At 38.9% G+C, this 13,291-nt stretch overlaps 1 protein-coding gene across 1 annotated transcript in view; it reads right to left on the bottom strand.

Moving 5' to 3' along the window:
- Nucleotides 1-13,291, bottom strand: part of LOC117180442 (myosin-VIIa) — a 414,863-nt gene that overhangs the window by 193,366 nt on the left and 208,206 nt on the right. The window contains exon 7 of the mRNA XM_033372940.1: nucleotides 7,705-7,835. Coding sequence (XP_033228831.1) covers nucleotides 7,705-7,835 — 131 coding nt within the window. The remainder of the gene's footprint in view (nucleotides 1-7,704; nucleotides 7,836-13,291) is intronic.

Raw genomic sequence — 13,291 nt, 5'->3', positions numbered from 1 at the left:
TAAGCTTTTGTCATAAGGACAACCCAATCTGAATAATCTGAAAAACTGTACCAAGGAAAACTATGTCAGGCCTCGAGTAAGCAACAGAAACAATTGTAAAGAATAAAAAGTTCCAGTATATGCGGCACTTCTCATTCTCGACAATTGACTCTATTTCCCTAAGAGCGTTTAGTGGAGCGATATTAAGGTTAATAACGTAAGAATGACAGAGATGGTAATAAAGCACTCTTAGTGCTACATCGTGACTTTGGATGTAGGTCATTCCCGCATGAGCTGGACTACTAGATAGTATATGTGCTAGAAGCTTAGGGTGTGCACGGCACGCCCTGCGGGAATGCCTTAACACAAAATTGGCCACTTTGTTGTGCTACCTGACCTTTTTAAGGAGAGGGTCTCTTCCACTACGTTCCACGACGTACATTCGCGGAACAGAAGAGTTAAGATGCATGCTTTTGTTCACGTGCATAACCCTTCGTGTCCCGATATCAAGGTTTCTAAGCTCGTTCTTCGTCGATGGAACCACTCCAAATGAATAGAGTACTACCGGGACGACAAGCATGCTTATTGCTCAGGGTCTGCAGGGATGCCATTAGGTTTTTCTCGCTTCAAATAAACTTTGGTGCATTTGTCTAAGCCACATTCCATTCCTATTTCTTTAGTTTATCGTTCGACGATCCCTAGAGCTGAATGTAGTTGCTCCTTATTTTTAGCATAGACCTTAAGATCATCCATGTAAAATACACGAGTGACCTTGTACTTTCGATGTGCAGGTTTGTCGAAAAAATACCCCTGGGAATGGCGAAGTGCTAGAGATAGTGGCAATAATGTGAGGCAAAAGAGGAGTGGGCTCATGAGGTCGCCCTGAAAGACACCGCTCTGAAAGGTGGCCTTGTTAGATGTCACTCGATTTTTTCAAGATGAAATAGTAAATCTGGTTTTCCAAAGTGGCATCAATCTCTCTATGCACCTCACGATTTCCAGATAAACCTTTAAGTTTTCAAAAAGACAGATGATAAGTTTAGGGGAGATCGAATCCAAAGCTTTCCGGTAATCAATCCAGGCCATCGATAGGTCACGCTGGTAGGATGCTGCATCTTTTCAGACACATCTTTCGATGAGTAGGTTTTCCCGACATCCTGGTACGCCTTTCTTTGAGCCGCGTTCTTCATATATTTCTTGCCATACAGAGATCCGATTATCCGAACAATCATATTATTAAGGATAGCTGTGAAGATCTTATACAGTGTGTTCACACCAGGGATTGGCCTGTAATGCTTAGGTTCAGTTAAGTTGCCCATTTTCGATAGGGAACTGTGCGCACTTCCACTAACCACTCCGGAATTGACTCTTCTGACTTTAAATATGAGGGGGAAAATATGAGCCAGATTCTGATGGGTTGAAGGAAACTTCTTCCACCAGAAAATCTTGATACCATCTGGTCGCGGAGCGGAATAGTTTTTCATACTTCTTAATACTTTTTTCACCTTCTCGGCAGTGATGGGTGGGCATGCTTCATCAGGTGCTATGAGGGCATCACACAACTCCTTGAAGCTATTTATCTTCTCTATATCTTGGTCCAGTCTCTGCTGCACTTCATAGGCTTCTTTTCATAATAATTCGACCACCTCTGGTTTGGGCGGGTGGTCAACAGTAATTGAAGGGTCTTGGAAAAGTCGAGATGGTTCAGAAAGAAATTGTTGGTTTTCTCTGACCCACCTTTCTCTCTGCTCTAGATTTCTCTTAGCGTCAGATAGTATCCGCATTCTCTCAACAATATGCAGACTGATGGTCAGCAGCTTTGAATTGTTAATCGTGTGATAACGGATCCGCAGTTGATGCATTTATCTTTTGATCAGAGATTGGAATTCATAATTTTTAAAGGGTCAAGGAACCTAAATGGTCCAGGTAGGGTCCGGTCCGGATTCGAACCCGTCAGAGCTTAAAGGGTACAGGTGCGGACGCGTACCCTTCAGAATTTATAAGGTCCGAGTTCGGACCTGTACCCTTAAGAACTTAAAGGGTACGAGACCGGACCCGGAACCTTTAGAATTTAAAAGGTTCGGGTTCGGGTCCGGGTCCGGACCCTTAAGAAATTAAAGAGTACGGGCCCGGACCCTTAAGAATTTAAGAGGTTCAGGTCCGGACCCGCGCTCTTGAGAAATTAAAGGGTACGTGTTCGGACCCGGACCCTTGAAAATTTAAAAGGTTCAGGTCCAGACCCGAACCCTTAAAAATGTAAAGGATACAGGCCCGAACCCGTAACCTTAAGAATTTATAAGGTCCGGGTTCGCACCTGTATCCGTAAGGAATGAAAGGAAAGGGGTCCGAACCAGGGCCCTTAAGGAACCTTTTAATGTTGGGTCCAACATAAAAGGTTCCTAGCCTTACGTTTAAAAAATGTACAAATTGGCGGACGACCAAATGAGAGAAAATACAGGGATAAACAAATTTGGGATCAAAAAGAAACAATTCTCAAGTTTGACCCAAATTTTGAAAATCTAATTAATGTGGTTAAATCTACATAAAAGTCAGTACGAGGGGTTTTTCGAGGCACAAATAAATAATTTGCGGTTAAAATTCAAAAAATATCAAATTTGACTCATATTTTGCAAATTTTATTAATGATTAAAAATTATTAATCAAATCGTGTTTGTAAATTTCTCAAACACATGGATTTCAAGGAACTTTTCAGGTTGGACCCGATGTTAAAAGGTTCTTTAGGAGTTCGGGTCCGCACCTGTACCTTTAAGATCTTATCAAATTTAAAAGATTCGGGTTCGGACCCGGACCCTTGAGTACTTAAGGGGTACAGTTCCGGACCCGAATCCTGTAAATTCTAAACGGTCCGGGTTCGGATCCGGACCCTTGAGAAATTGAAGGGTCCAAGCTGGACCCGAACCTTTAAGGAACTCTTTAAACTCGGGTCCAAACAAAAAAGTTCCGATCTCTGCTTTTGCTCTTATGGTCAACCGTTGGTTTTGTTTTACGCTTCGTATCGGCCAAAACTCTCGTTACATTATACACACAATAATTGATAGTCCAGAGGTCGGATTATTCGGAAAAATTGTCTACGAAGCTCGTCATCCATTGCAGACAGATCATCAGGCTTGAGAGAAACCTGGATGTTGATGTTTCTCCGGGTCTTGAAGCATAACTCTTCCTCCATCGAATGCCTGTCTTAGTGTCGCCTTTTTTTCTGTTGCCGGCTTGTTCTGATTGTGGTAGAGTAGGCGCTCCGCTTTCATAGCCCCTTTTTGGAGTAGTTTGACATGGTTTCGCAGTCGCTGATGCGAAAAGACATGTAACCCTCTCGTTCACGGGCCACACTCGCATTGTAGCAATGTATATATATATATATATATATATGTCAATTAGCGCCATTGCAACCCTATCTGGCGCTAATCAAAAAACACTTTTTGAATAAAACGTACCTATTTTTTTATAGAGAATCTGAACTGGAATAAAAAACATAGGTTTCTCTTAAAAATTTCGAAGTTACCCCCTCCCACCCCAGCAAGTTGGTTGTTATGTAAATTTTTACGGGGTTCGGTCAGTTGAATTAATTTACAAAAATCGTTAGTAAGTATTCTGCAGGCTTCTTGTTAAGAATCAGTAAGTTAAAAGCTAATGTTGTACAGTGAATATCTAGAAATTCGAAAACAGTTGATAACAGCTTTGCATAATATAATTTTTAGACCATGAGGCGAATCAAATGTAATTTTTTTAAAGATATAAAACAACCCTTAATTTTTTACGAACGGAAATAGAATTTTACTTTAATCTTTATATTGTTACTATAAGTTACCTGCATATCAATTAATAAAGAGGTTGTTTCTAGAAATCTAGAATAATTATAATCTAAAGAAAATAATCAAAGTCAGTTATAAAACACAAGGTATTTATTGCAAAATGTTTGTTCTATTTTTAAACTTTTGTGTTAAGTTTCAAATTAAAAAAATATCTAACTAATATTTATAGGATCAAAAAAGTTAGTTTTTTTACAAAATTGCATTTTTTTTATCTATTAAAATTAAACTAACATTTTTTAAATTATGCACCAATTTTTATTTGAATTGTAGTAAAAATATATATAAAAAAATTAATGGCATTAATTTGTTTGAAAGAGTATGTTTTTAGATCCGAAGTTATAGTAGACATGAATTTAATTGTCTAGATGAATAATCTAAAAGGTGTTGTTGATTATGAAAACAATGGTAGAGGAGATGAGGATAACGCAACTTTACCAGAAAAATCGAAAAAAGTTATTGAACATGATATTAGGACAAAGTTAAAAAGCGAAATTTATACACTAACGACACCAGAAGGTGGGAAAAGCAAAGTATGGCAGCGTTTCAATTGGATAATTGAAAAGGCGTCGAAGAGAAGTATAGATTACATATAATTCATGAAATGTCATGTAATATATTCATAGCAGGGGTTAAAATCTGGGACTTCTCATTTATTCAGACATGAATGTGATAAGATTCTGGCTTCGTTGCCCGATATTGCAATTTCAGTCAGTGCGAAAGCCACGGTAAGGGATAAAAGTGGAATTTTGTGCGAAAGATTTAAGATCTTACGAAACCTTAGCTGTAATTATACATTACATCACATCTGACTGGATGTTAAAATCTCTTGTCCTTTATAGAGCAAAATTTCCAGGTGGAGAGCCAAAACCTGGGCAGAGCGTACAAGAAGAACTTATGAATGAATTTTAAAAGCATGGCGTAACTCAATCGGATATCGAGATCATCATATTCGATGCTGATCAGGGTCCTAACATTGTAACTGCTCTTCGTAGATACACGTTTACTCTGCTTCTGGATGTCCGTAGAATTTAAAAATTCCAATATAAGAGTCTACATTAAGGGGGTCGTTTAATGTATCAGATCAAAAAAGCGATTTTTTTTCATAAATCACATCTAGAACATGTATACAAGACGTGGGTGAAAGGATTTTTCGCAATTTGAAGTGGTTGAAAAGTTATACGCGTAAATCGAAGCAGGTATACGGAGCGTGCATCGACACAGGGATCATCCATATATTCCGTAAGACGTTTTTCTTTTGTCTACATCGTTGTGTCCTTCTCAACTTCACAGCAATTTTATGGTCGTCTTTATTCAAACAAAAAAAAATTACGTAATATATGTACTCTATGTCCAGGCATAGCAGATTGATGGCGAGGCAATTTTTATTATGAATTATATACAACAACTTTCAAACGTGTTTTTCTCAAAACACGATTTTTCAAACTGCAGCCACGATATCTCCAAAACTATTTGATTGTTTCTGCTCAAATTTTTACAGCATCTTTAACGCACATACAACTTCAACTTAAACTAAAAGAATTAAGATTGTTTCGTTAGTTTTTTCTAGCACTTATATAGACCCCAAAAAAAAGGAGTAAAATTGAATTTTTTTCTGAAGCTTATGATCAATTATTTTTAAAAAATTTTTCTTTATTTTAGTTATATGCAGTCTTTAATCTCGAGAATAAAATGGCGTGTGGTTTTTTGATTTCAGATAATTAGAATATCCAGAATCATGGCAGCAGTGGAGCACCTTTTCTTTTATATCTATTCCTGTTGAGCGGTGTACCTCCGAAAAAATTCTGTGCAATGACTTCAAAAAATTTCCAAGTTTGTTTAAATGTATTCAAAAAAGATATGAAATATAATAATTATTTTATTTCAACGGTTTTTAAAAAAAAATTCCCCAAAATAGCATTAGATAACGGCTGTCACACTAGAAGACCCCCTTAAGTTTTGTGGAATGTACATATGATAACTGGCTCCATCGAAGTGATAAGTTTTTTTTCTAGTATCTTGAAACGTGAGTTGTGGCGTCTTCTTGTCTTGTTATTATTGCAGCGGTATACTTCTTATGCATCTTTCTACTGCCAGTGTCCATTGATAACTCAGAGCATTTATTATTGTGCGAGTCTCTCTACGATTTTTTCTGTAGCTCTTACTGTCCTGTATGCCGCTTAACACATATGCCAGTACATTTTCTTTACCAGGCGGTTGCTCGACTTTGATCTTGTAGTCTTGTATGGCGAGTATCCATCTCGTTCGTCTGGCATTTGAGACTTTACACGTCTTTAAAAAAGTAAGGTCGAGGTGATCCATACCTTTCCTGTGCTTCTCGGTCCCATTTTCATGTGCCTCGAGGATTTCATTCAAATGTTCCAGATCTAACTCACTTATTTCTGACGTTATTAAAGTGTCATACGCAATTACGACCATTTATCCGCCGTGTCCTAGCAGCGCCTGATCAAGTCCTCTTACGAGAGCAGTGGCGATCGTTTTTAATTCGAAAGGCACGACTCGGAACTAATATCTTCTCCCATGGTACTGGATTTCCGTGTACATATGACATTACATTCATTCCTTGGTATTTTTGAAAGAGAACGACTTTGAGTGACATCCAATAGGCTCTTCTTTCTTACATGCTCCTCCTCTTTTTGTGTTTCGTCATTCACTGACTCCTTTACTAAAGATGATTGCAGGACATATGGGTTGTTATTTCCATCTTGCTTCTTTTTATTCTTTGCTTGCAAGATTCGAATTGCGGTCTGTCCCTGCTAGTATCGGAAAGTAAGAGTTTTTGTATTTGGCGTGAAAATACTAGAAACGCTAGTTGAATGATAGTATCCAGCAGCTGTACGTCGGAATTTATTTATCGGTTGAGACAAATTCCTCCGGAATACAGGTATTTTATGCACCTGTTTCAATCAGCCCCTTTGTTACAAGAACCGGAATCTGAATATTTGCCGTGTAACATTTTGATCACTGCTTTTTCGCGACGTCCTCCGACTCCTTCATTAATGCCTCACGTGTGTTCGTAAGCATTGGAGTGACATTCGTGATTGTTTGCTCCAAGTCAATCTCACATTTTGCACTTTATGTGGAGCTTGATTCTCTTGTTATATTCAGGAATTTACTTCATGCATAGCGCGTTACCCAGCAGCATCTGTGTTGGGTCTCGATCCCAAGTTGCAATTGGCTCGGTTTTCTGCGCTATACGTTGGAAGTGAGGTCCCATTACCATTTTTATTGTTTTGCAGAGAGTAATTAGTATTTCGGTTTGCCAATTTGCACGCATTTAAATTCTGCTTGTTTTGTTCACAAGGGATATTCCCAGGATTCTTCCATTCTTTGTTTTCCGCGCAGACATGGTTTGTATTATCGATCCGATCAAACTCTTCCAGGAGCTTAATGAGTTGCTCACAGCGAGTAATATCTCTTCCCATAATTGCGTATTTGATTTGATCATTATAGTGTATTGCGAGATTTTTGAATACTTCACTTTGTCTCATTCTTATGACTTCATTTTTAATAATAAACCATCAGTCGTTTTCGGATCCGAGACGGATTTCTCGATGAGAAATTCTGCATTTTATGTTCTTAGTCGTACGACCTCCCAATTCTGTTCAAGTTGACGCAAGTACCTCATAGGGCTACCTTTGCCATTATATTCAGGTAGGACATATTTAGTATACGGCTAGGCCACTGTCACTGGATCGTTGGTTCTTGAATTTAGATTATCGATGTGCCACGCCTGTCTGGGCGGAATCTAATCTGCTGATTTTTGCCTGCACCCTAGCCTCTCTTTCTTCCAGGCTCTGAGTCATTATAGTTGTTGCTTCTAATGACCGTTTTATGATGTTTTCCAGCGCAGCCAATTTCTTCCGTAGGCCCATACCTTCTCGGAATTTGAGTTTATAGCGTCCGAGGGTGTGCTCAGATTATCCTCCATATTATCGGGCGAAACGTCGCGTATTGTCAAAACCAAGTTCTCTCGATCATTATTGTCGTCCACGCTGGGTCTATAAGCTTTTATTTATTTTGATCCATTACGCAAGAATTGTTTTAAAACTAAGAATCTGATTCTTTTTTTAACTCGCATGCCCCACGTTGGGCACCAATTGTAAGAGCCAGGTTTTAGCTAGGTTAACTAGGTTAACTAGAGAATTTAATTATTCAATTTCAGTCGATAATTAAAATAAGTAATGAAATAAAAATTATAATTATATTGTAATTTTTAATATAAAAACAAACTTTTGTGTCATACTATCTAATAGATGGGCGCTTGGGGCAATTGGAAATATAAAGGAAAATCTTTATTTTCGCAGTCTATACTCTTTGGATTGATCACAATTAAATTATAATTTGCCTAAAGAATGACTTGTTCGAAGATAAAATATCCACGAATCTATTCTTTTATTATAAATTTGTCGAATATTCACACTAAGTACTTGAATATTTAGAATACAATAGGCTTTATTTCTCTTTAAATTTTAAATCTCGTTCTCTTTGCATTGGCAAATTCTCTAAAGGGAAACGTTTATAAAGCAGGAAACACACAAATCCTAAATTCTATTCAAATTCATTATAAATCACACAATGGCAACAAATTATAATCTTATTATAGGCAAAGTAATCTAATAATGAGCTCTTCTTATTTTATGCTTAGTAAATCAAGAAGGTTAGTCATCGTAAATAGGAAGTGATATATAAGCATGTTTGTCTTATGCAGACATAGGTCGAGAATCGCTCGTACCTCAGGTAAGCGCGTTTGCTTTTGTGTATTTGAAAAAGAAGGAAGAGCATGAGTGAGCATTTCAGAGCTAACACTACTTTTATTTTAAATACTCTTCCACTTAGGAATTTCGTAAGGTTAGATACTAAGGTCCCTTTTTGAAGGATGTAGCTCCTAAGCTATTGTATTTAATAATGTGGACTACTTGTCAATGTAGACTTAGACAGTAGTCGAAAATGTAAATACAATAATATAAACGTGATAATGCAATTTCTCAAATAATGGCAACGGCCATTGTATCAAAAAATATTATTCACAAACTGGTGGATCTTTGTCACAACCATGAAATGCAAACGGCTTTTGAAGCAATATTACTTTTGTGGACTATTTGGGGCGATAAATCTCCTTTGAAATCTTAAAGCATACTTGGCCCTTTTCGGATGATATTATCAGTGTCTTCTTTCAACTCCAGTGTTTTCGGAACTTTATATAACTCTCCCCGAGAATTCTCTACCTCGTTCAGCTTGGGTGGATTTTTGATAGAAACAGGGTGATCATTTAAGTGGCGTGATCGATCAGCGAAAAAAAACGGTTGATTCTCTCTGATCCATTTCTGCCTGTTCTTTATTCACATTGAACACGGGACACATTCTGTCTCGCCCACATACTCGTCTTGTTTAGTTGATGCAAGCATCCTTTGATCTTTAGGTCTATCGTCAGTTTTGGCCTTCGAATTGTATCAACCAAATATCTCGCACTACCATAAAGTAAACAATTGATTGTCGATAGTTCGGAGACCTGCGAGATATCCTTAAAAAGAGAGGCATTTATTTCAGCCAGATGCTGGAGCTTAGAAGGAACGTGCATTTCAAAGTTCCTCATTGTCCTGAAATCGCTATAATCTTTGAGAAGGTGCCTGCTTCTCGCGGCTGGTCTTTATGTCGTTTTCTCATCTTCGCTTACAGCTTGTTTAAGCAATGTTTGAAGAAGCACTCCGCGGACATATCCATTTTTCAAGTGGTTGATTTCGCAATGACTGACGCGAAACGTGCTGAATCTCTGGATGTTTCTGACATTATAGAGAGTGCATACGCCGTAAAGCCCCCGTGAGCAGCTGCCACGCCAAAGTGCAATTCAGCTTTCGGCACGGATTTTACGCCAATTTTCCGCGACTGCTTATTAATTACTCCTTTTTTGAAATAGCGCACGGAGTTTTTAATTCAATCCCTGCGAACCGTACCGAGTTGAGGCAATTGGCTCTTTTCTTCACTTCCGAATTATGTAATTCCTCCCATTTCAATCTTATGCCGGTAAGCGCGTAAATAGGTCTCTTGGCGTCTGTACGCTTATCGTGCGAACACGTGCTGCCATTCTCCGATATTGTACTTAAGGTAGGATCGGCTTTTTGTATCAATGGTTTAGCCAAGCCTTCTCTGAATTTTATTTTTTGCTCTTGTGTGGTTAATTAAATTTATTACTTAGCAAAATCATCATTAATTGATTTTCTTTATTTCAATGGTGAATATTATACTTTAGTTATATTTTTCTGACCTTGTGATATTTTGTGTAATATATTCTCGATTCCCAGAATTTTCTAACCTTGTAATATTTTATGTAATATGTTCTCGATCCCTCTCTATTTTTCGATGCTCCTTTTTAAAGTGCCGAAATGTCCAAAATTATTAAAGTGTTTCCGACCTTTTCTATGTCCTCGATACGCCCTTTTTAGTGCACAAGCTTCCAGCGAAATCCCGGTAAAATTTCAGCCACAACCACGTCTCACAACCGTGAGATAGGTGGTTACAGTCTGTGAAGGAATCAATACGACGATCCAGCAAAAGCCTCATACACCCTAAGAACACGGAGCGACCCAAGGACGACCGCCTTCTGCATTTTTCCCGCAAGTGTTCTAGCATATTGTCTTAGAATGTAGGTCGTTCCCGCCTGAGTTGGACAAATAGATAGTATGTGAGCTAATTGCTCGGGGTGTGCTTATCGAGAAGATGTTCACGGAAGTTTTTCTCCTGTGCCTCTGAATCCGGGCTTTCAGGAGTGATTACTCGAGATAGATAAGATTTGAAGCATTTTGCTTAACCTAATAGTGAAGTTAAGTCCGAGTGTTTCAGCAGCCTCCTCCGCTGCTTTGTACAGAAACGCTCCTTTGCCTACTTCTTCGTGCATCCTGACCATTTTAAGAAGAGGGTCTCTTCCATTTGCGACTCTATGTACTTTCCCCAGAATAATCCTGTTGTGAAGACATTCAAGATTCAATATTCCGCGACCACCTTGACAGTGTGAGATGTAGAGTCGCGGAACAGAAGATCAAATGAATAGAGTACTACCGGGACGGCAAGCATCTTCGTTAGATACTTTGTTCCTCGCCGACAGTTCGGAAGACCAAATCTGCCGGATAAGTGGTTTCTATCTGCTTCGGAGAGTATCCTTTATAGATGTCACATCCTGAATTCCGCTCTCTAACACGGCCAGGTATGTATAAGTCTTTCCAGCGCAAAGATGTTGTATAGCGCTTCTATCGACGAGCTCAGGGTCTTCAGGGATGCCATGAAGTTTTCCTCGCTTCAAATAAGCCTTGGCGAATTTGTCTACCCTAAATTCCATTCCAATTTCCTTAGTATATCGTTCGACAATCCCAAAAGCTAGATGTAGTTGCGCTTTGTTTTTAGCATAGATCTTAAGATCGCCCATGTAAAACACATGAGTGACCTTGTACTCTTGATCTGTAGGTTTACCGCAAATGTACCCGTCGGAATGGCGAAGTGCTAGAGACAGTGACAATAATGTGAGACAAAAAAAGAGTAGGCTCACAATGTCGCCCTCAAAAACACCTCTCTGAAAGATGACCTTGTTAGTTGTCACACGACTTTTTTCCAGATGAAATAGTAAATCGGTTTTCCAAAGTGGCATCAATCTCTCTATGCACCCAACTATTTGCGGATGAACCTTTAAGATTTCCAAAAGACAGATGATAAGTCTATGGGAGGTCGTACCGAAAGCTTTCCGATAATCAATCCAGGCCATCGATAGGTCACGCTGGTAGAATGCTGCAGTTTTGCAGACACATCTATCGTTGAGCAGGTTCTCCCGACATCCGGCTACGCCTTTCTTGAGCCTCGTTGTTCATACATTTCTTGCCACACAGGTTCAATTGCCTGAACAATCCTATCATTTAGAATAGCTGTGAATATCTTATAAAGCGTGTTCAGACAAGTTATTGGCCTGTAGTTCTTCGGGTTAGCTAAGTTGCCTATTTTCGGCAGGAGTATTGTGCGCCCTTCCACCAACCACTCCGGAATCGGCTCTTCCGACTTTAAATACGAGGTGAAAATACGGGCCAAATGCTGATGGGTTGAAGAAAACTTCTTCCACCAGAAGGCTTTGATACAATCTGGTCCCGGAGCGGAATAGTTCTTTATCCCTCTTAATACTTTTTTCATCTCCTAGTTTCTAGTTTGGGCGGGCGATAGACAGTAACTGGAGGGTCTTGGAAGAGTCGAGGTGGGTCAGAGAGAAACTGTTGATTTTCTCTGACCCACCTTTCTCTCCGCTCTAGACTTCTTTTGGCGTCATATAGTATCCGTATTCTCTCAACAATATGCTGCCTGATGGTCAGCAGCTTTGACTTGTTAAGTGTGTAATAACGGGTCCGTGGTTCGCGCGTGAACTTTCGAACCTTGGCTGTAAAATTCCTGCCTGATGTGATGTAGTCAATCGCACACGGAATGCAGGACGCGCACTGTCTTGCCCAGCCTATTTTTATGGCGAGTTGATGCATTCGTCTTTTGGTCTTATGATCAACCGTTGGCTTTTTTTACGGTTAGCATAGGCCAGAGCTCTCGCTGCATTATACACACATCAATTGAAGTCCACAGGTCGGATTCTTCGGAAAAATGTCCACGAAGCTCGTCATCCATTTCAGCAAACTCTTTAGGCTTGAGAGAAACCTGGGTGTTGATGTTTTTCCGAGTGATAAAGCATCGCTCTTCCTCTATTGGATGCCTGCCCGCTGTTGATCTTAGTGTCGCCTCTCTTCCTCTGTTGCCGGCTTGTTCTGGTTGTGCTAGAGTAGGCGTTCCGCCCATACCGAATAATTTGATTTTCATTCCTAGACCCTAATACCTAGAATTTGCGATAGAGTAATTTCCTCAAATTTGTGTTTATTTTTGAAACCCCGTTTGAGTTTCATAGAACCCCTTAACGTACCCAATTTAAGAACCCCTTTGGAATTTATTTTAGAAGCCACCATTTGAACTCATCTCTAAGAACCCCATGTGCAAAGTTTTGAGAAACCCTTTTGTATTTTTGTTGTTGTTGGTTTGATACCTTGTCAATGTTTAATGTCGGTCGCTCCCCCTTTTTCTGAATTTAGTCATGTTTTGTACCCTACCGTTGCGATTTTATATTGTCGAGATTTTTTTCTTTTTGTTGTTTAATACGCTTAAACTGTAAATAGGCTTTTATGATTTTATTTTATTCTCGTTAAACTATTTTGTTATGTTCTTGGAATGACTTTTCTTAAATTTTGAATAAACTGACGTCAATTATTTTAGCCAAAATATTAGCTTTGTAATTATGTAAACCTCCCCTCTATCATTTTGAAGTTTAGGCTGAGATACTAGTTTTCTGAACCCTAATTTTGTCTTTCAATACTTTGGTTTCTCTTTTTCCGATTTCGATATCTTTTATCCTTTGTTGACTTTTGATGTTACTGTTACTTTCGAAATTTTCTTGA

Source organism: Belonocnema kinseyi, chromosome 9 (genome assembly GCF_010883055.1).
Source record: "Belonocnema kinseyi isolate 2016_QV_RU_SX_M_011 chromosome 9, B_treatae_v1, whole genome shotgun sequence".
In the NCBI taxonomy this organism is placed as follows: domain Eukaryota; kingdom Metazoa; phylum Arthropoda; class Insecta; order Hymenoptera; family Cynipidae; genus Belonocnema; species Belonocnema kinseyi.
Note: the sequence above shows the minus strand (reverse complement) of the source record. Positions and strands in the feature narration are given on the sequence as shown.